The sequence below is a fragment of the Hoplias malabaricus genome, unplaced genomic scaffold (assembly GCF_029633855.1).
Source record: "Hoplias malabaricus isolate fHopMal1 unplaced genomic scaffold, fHopMal1.hap1 scaffold_63, whole genome shotgun sequence".
Taxonomy (NCBI): domain Eukaryota; kingdom Metazoa; phylum Chordata; class Actinopteri; order Characiformes; family Erythrinidae; genus Hoplias; species Hoplias malabaricus.
The window spans coordinates 220,353-226,665 of NW_027101002.1; the positions used below are offsets into that span (position 1 = coordinate 220,353).

Consider the following 6,313-nt stretch of genomic DNA (forward strand, 5'->3'; position numbering starts at 1 on the left):
CGTCAGGTAAATTCCTGCAGTGTGGTGGACTGGGAGAGCGGATTTTCATGTTCTACCCAGCTTCTTATTCAGATTTCCCATCTTATTCCCAGATTACCTTAAAAGCAGCTCTACATTAGACTTGCACTTTTGGTCTGTGCTGTTCCTTTACATTTCTGAGAGTTTACACAGTGTTTTATTTACATGCACCTTTCTCTGCATTAAAAGTGAGGCTGAAGTTATAGTTCCTTTTACAGATTTCCATTCCACCTTAAACAGCTGCTCTGTTTTGAACTTGTAAGGTTACGGTCATTTTCCATTCGGGGCATTTACATAGTGCTTTACTTTTACTTTTCTATTTTCTAGTGCTATTTACATTTATCAGTGTTAAAACCCAATGTTAAATCCCCCATTTAAGGTGGAACGAGAAATTCAAATGGGACTCTAACTACTGCAAAAAATAGTTGGTTTTATTATTTTATTTTTCCATGTACTGCACCGGTTGGAGCCTGGTTTTCCTACCATCCAGGCCAAAGAGAACATCTGTTTTTACACACCGGGGGGTGCCTAATTGCACCTGTGTGGTGCTCTGTCTCTCACTCTTACATTGCACTGCTTTCACAGTGCTTTGTGTTTCCAGGACCTCTTTGGGTGATGGAAAATCACGAAGTGATTGTCTGTTTTCAGGAGTGACTGGCATGATAACGTTAGCTTTTACGGATATTACGAGTTTGTTTTGAATGTTATAATGTCAGCTGGCGTGAGTCAGTGTGACGTTTTACAGCTTTTTCTATCAGCGAGCAGCGTACCAATGACGAGCAGACTGAAGAAGATGCTCATGCCGCTAGACTGCTCCTCCTCCTGGGCCTTGACTCCAGTCTGGACGGGGAGGATGGGCTTCGGAGTGGGGGGGGCCAGGGTCGAGGTCTTGGGGAGAGGAGTCATGATATGGACCGTCTCGTTGGTGGAGTTTGAGGTGCCATTGATCCTTTGGTGGACAGAGAGAACAGAGAAAGTGTGATTTTACATAAGTTGAAATTCATTTTTAATTAAATGAGCTATGTTTGCTCTTGGGCTCCCTCTATAGTTGCAGTTTCATCCGACTTCACTTACAGCACTGTCCTGAACCAAGGGGGAGGTGTGAGGGAGGGCAGGGTGGTTTCCAAGCCTCCTCTACAAGCTACATATTGCAATTTCTGCAGTGACAGAGGCTTATTTTCTGAGATTTAATCTCAGAATAACTTCTCTGACTTTAATCTTAAAATTATTCTAACTTTACTTTTTTATGTAATTGCCCTTAAACACAGTTGTAGGTGTCAGTCATAACTTGTATTATTACTGGCTCTGACTTCTGTCTGGGGCACTGACTCATGATGCATTGTGGGCAGCTAGACGTTGTGGGAAGAAGGTTTCAGCCTCAGCCTGTATTTGCTAACACTGAACTCCTAGCATGCGGTCCTTAAAATCTAGAGATTCTCAGTTTTCCCACCTTAGTTCCTGTGTGTGCAGGCTTGGGGAACTGCCTTTTCTTTAATAAAATATAGGATAATCTTCGTTTCAACGCATTCCTGCGGTGGTAATACCTGTGGTTAGTGCTGGAACAAAGCTGAACACGCTTGTGGTAAATGTATCCTCCGCTCTTGCTGCTGTTATTATAAGATCATCTGTTTCTGGTCAAACACAGTGTTCGGTCTACTTCCACTGAACTGTTCGTTTTCGCGGTTGTCTTACTCTAACCCACTTGTCTTACTCACTGGTTCATTCCTCACATGAGGTTAAGGTTAAACAGGGGGTTTACACTGGGGGAAAAACCCAAAAACTAAGGTTAAGCTTCCACCCAAAATATAAATACAACTTTGAAGATATTAAAACAATAAACAGGCAACGTTTTATAGAAGCATTCCATTCGGTCACGACTCTGCGCCTTCCCCCTTCTGAATATAGCCTCAGTAGATGTTTCAGGCACCGATGTCACTCAGTGTATGTCAGAGTTGAGCCGTGTATGTGTGTGTAACGGTCACACGGCTCAGAGTTCAGACCATAAACGTGATTCAGTCTGAGGAAATTACAACAGCTACATCCTCCAAGACGAGACATCAGTAACATGTTTCCACAATTACAACACCTTAAGCCAAGGTTTTCCCTTAAGGCTGCCCTTAAACCGGCCTTAAAGTGAAGTCATACACCTTTAAAATGTTCCCTTAAGTATTCCCTTAAAAACATTAAGTGTTGCATTAAGCTTCTTAACTGTCAGTTCCCTAAGAATTATATAAGGGACTGAATTAAGGGATGTAAACGCTCCCATTAATTCTTAAAAACAGAAAATATGTCTGAGTTTTTGAAGTAATTTTGTAACTGTGAACATTACAGGATAAGAGACTGTCCTCTGAGAGATGGGTAGTTATTACGAGACAGATTTGACCATCATTCATTTATTAATTCATTGTCTGTAACCCTTATCCAGTTCGCAGTGGGTCCAGAGCCTACCTGGAATCATTGGGCGCGAGGCAGGAATACACCCTGGAGGGGGCGCCAGTCCTTCACAGGGCAACACAGACACACACACACTCACACCTACGGACAAATTAGAGTCGCCAATCCATCTACCAACGTGAAGACACAGAGAGAACACACCAACTCCTCACAGACAGTCACCCAAAGGAAACCCACGCAGACACAGAGAGAACACACCACACTCCTCACAGACAGTCACCCGGAGGAAACCCACGCAGACACAGAGAGAACACACCACACTCCTCACAGACAGTCACCCGGAGGAAACCCACGCAGACACAGGGAGAACACACCACACTCCTCACAGACAGTCACCCCGAGGAAACCCACGCAGACACAGAGAGAACACACCACACTCCTCACAGACAGTCACCCGGAGGAAACCCACGCGGACAGAGGGAGAACACACCACACTCCTCACAGACAGTCACCCGGAGGAAACCCACGCGGACAGAGGGAGAACACACCACACTCCTCACAGACAGTCACCCGGAGGAAACCCACGCAGACACAGGGAGAACACACCACACTCCTCACAGACAGTCACCCCGAGGAAACCCACGCAGACACAGAGAGAACACACCACACTCCTCACAGACAGTCACCCGGAGGAAACCCACGCAGACAGAGGGAGAACACACCACACTCCTCACAGACAGTCACCCGGAGGAAACCCACGCAGACACAGAGAGAACACACCACACTCCTCACAGACAGTCACCCGGAGGAAACCCACGCAGACACAGAGAGAACACACCACACTCCTCACAGACAGTCACCCGGAGGAAACCCACGCAGACACAGGGAGAACACACCACACTCCTCACAGACAGTCACCCGGAGGAAACCCACGCAGACACAGGGAGAACACACCACACTCCTCACAGACAGTCACCCGGAGGAAACCCACGCAGACACAGGGAGAACACACCACACTCCTCACAGACAGTCACCCGGAGGAAACCCACACAGACACAGGGAGAACACACCACACTCCTCACAGACAGTCACCCGGAGGAAACCCACACAGACACAGAGAGAACACACCACACTCCTCACAGACAGTCACCCGGAGGAAACCCACGCAGACCCAGGGAGAACACACCACACTCCTCACAGACAGTCACCCGGAGCGGGAATCAAAATCAAATCAATATTTTCTGTTTTTAAGAATTAATGGGAGTGTTTAGGGCGGCACGGTGGTGCAGCAGGTAGTGTCGCAGTCACACACAGCTCCAGGGACCTGGAGGTTGTGGGTTTGATTCCCGCTCCGGGTGACTGTCTGTGAGGAGTGTGGTGTGTTCTCTCTGTGTCTGTGTGGGTTTCCTCCGGGTGACTGTCTGTGAGGAGTGTGGTGTGTTCTCCCTGTGTCTGCGTGGGTTTCCTCCGGGTGCTCCGGTTTCCTCCCACAGTCCAAAAACACACGTTGGTAGGTGGATTGGCGATTCAAATGTGTCCGTAGGTGTGAGTGTGTGAGTGAATGTGTGTGTTGCCCTGTGAAGGACTGGCGCCCCCTCCAGGGTGTATTCCCGCCTTGCACCCAATGATTCCAGGTAGACTCTGGACCCACCACAATCCTGAATTGGATAAGGGTTACAGATAATGAATGAATGAATATATATATATATATATATATATGAAATCATTAACGCATCATATTTGTAGGTTCTACTTGGTATTTTTGGACTATTGCACATTCACTCATTCATCCATCCATCTACTGCTTCATCCTGTTGGATCGTAGTGGGTCTGAAGCCTGCATAGCATCACTGGGCGTGCGGCAGGAACACACCCTGCATAAGGCACCAGTCCACCACAGGGTATCACACACTCACCCAGTCACTCACACACACACCTGTGGACCATTTCACACACTAACCAAGTCACTCCATCACTCACACACTTTCACACAGCCAGTCCACCTACCAACGTGTCAAACCAGAGCATCTGGAGGAGACCCACACAGACACAGAGAAAACACCACACTTCTCACAGTCAATGATAGGATGCAAGGGTCTATAAGGGTTTTCTTTTTTTTTTGGGGGGGGGGTGTTTGTGATTGGCTGAGAGGTGAGCAATGTCCAATAAATGTAAGCATAGGGTATTAGTTGGAAGTGATGTTTGCAATCCAGAAATAACCACCCTACCTGGGGGTATTGTACGAAGCAGGATTGCTCAGTTAGTCAGCTAACGTAAGCCCAACACTGAGGACTTTCCAGGATAACCCTCCCTCAGCTCTGTTTCTATTGGACAGGCTTGACTCTGGGTTTAAGTTATCTTCCTAAACTGCTTGGTGGAGGACCCCCAGAATGTAATCTGCAAATGATAACCTTATAAAGTTTGTGGCCACCAAGAAGTTCCACCAACAGGAAACAGCTGAATGACTTTATAGAAAGGCATTTGTGAATGAAACAGATACAATAAATGGAAAACATACTCAAATAACGCGGTACAAGACCACAAACCTGATCAGTTCTGAGTCGTGGTCTCCTGTGCTGGACTCTGGGGGCAGATCCGGGGCATTTTTATCAGGTTCTTGGCTTTGTTTTGGTTCCAGAGGCTCCTCTCCACTTGGCACAGCTAATGACAACTCACTGTCCCCACACACAGCTCTCAGTAAACACAACAGCAACAAAACGCAGCGCACAAAACCACCCCCGCCCGCGTCCTTCATCCTCAAACGAAACAACACCGCACAAAAACACTGTTTAAAGTCTTTACCCGATTTAAGCTGCTCTCCATTTTAGTCTACAATGCTGTAGTGGAGCACGTCGTTACTTAACCTGCTGCTTCCGGTTTTTGGGAGCTGTAGTTTTAAACTTTGCATAAAGCAGTGTGTTTAGGAAAAACATGACATTAAACAAAAAGCCACAAGACAACGTTTAATACATAGAATTGTTTAAAGCTGCGGAATTTGTTCCTAAGACGATATTTCTATCTAATAAAGCGAATCTCTCACAACACAATGTGGGGGTGAACTACGTTTCCCAGAAGCCCAGCGCGCAGTGACGTGGAATGTAAATACGGCTGTGATTGGTCGTTGTAAGTGCGCGTTACCATTAGACGAACCTTCTAGATTTTTTAGCTCTAAAATGAAGCGTATTTATATATTTCTTCATGTTTAGTTCAGAATATTTTTTTATGTCACGTAACTATTTTAAAAATATACCAAAGGCAAAAAAGTGTACTTTAATATATTTAGCATATATATATATATATATATATATATATAAAATGGTACATTTTACCTCCACCCGACGTCAAGTTTTGAATTTTGTTAGCATGATTTTTTTGTGTTGTTTGTTACTTAGAATAAGTATTATGAGTCCAAAAATATGGGTTCCAAAAACAGATTCAGACAGGCCAGGCCGGGATATGTCACAATCCTTTGGACCCAATCCTCTCACGCTTGCAAGCCAAGAGTTTCAAGCTTCAGGCAAGCGACAAAGGGGTTGGTAGAGAGATGGGGTCTATTTGCACATGATGCCCCGGTTCTAAATGAAGGTGTAGACTTACATCTGAGCACTTTTAAAGCATTAGTGTTTTTTTTTCCTTGGAAATAACTGAATACAGATGGGTTTCCAACTCATCCCAAATGTATTGTACCGTGCTCCATCACTCCAAAGAACACTGTTTTACCTCTCCATTAACCTACTAATTAATTTAATTTCTATTAAATTCTGTAGCTTTATTTAACTGGCAACAATACAAAGAAACATCTTCAATGTTGTCACTGACCAACATGATATTATTTTGTAAATAACACATTTATAATATGATGCTTGTAGCACACCCCACAATAGTTGGGACAGATTTAATG

At 45.1% G+C, this 6,313-nt stretch overlaps 1 protein-coding gene across 1 annotated transcript in view; it reads right to left on the reverse strand.

Annotated features, from left to right (window-relative positions):
• The window catches only part of slc9a8 (solute carrier family 9 member 8), a 47,173-nt gene extending 41,912 nt beyond the window's left edge, over positions 1 to 5,261 (reverse strand). The window contains exons 1-2 of the mRNA XM_066659071.1: positions 4,959 to 5,261; positions 789 to 967 (exon numbers count right to left, since the gene is read on the reverse strand). Coding sequence (XP_066515168.1) covers positions 789 to 967; positions 4,959 to 5,167 — 388 coding nt within the window. The 5' untranslated portion in view covers positions 5,168 to 5,261. The remainder of the gene's footprint in view (positions 1 to 788; positions 968 to 4,958) is intronic.
• Positions 5,262 to 6,313: the final 1,052 nt, after the last annotated feature.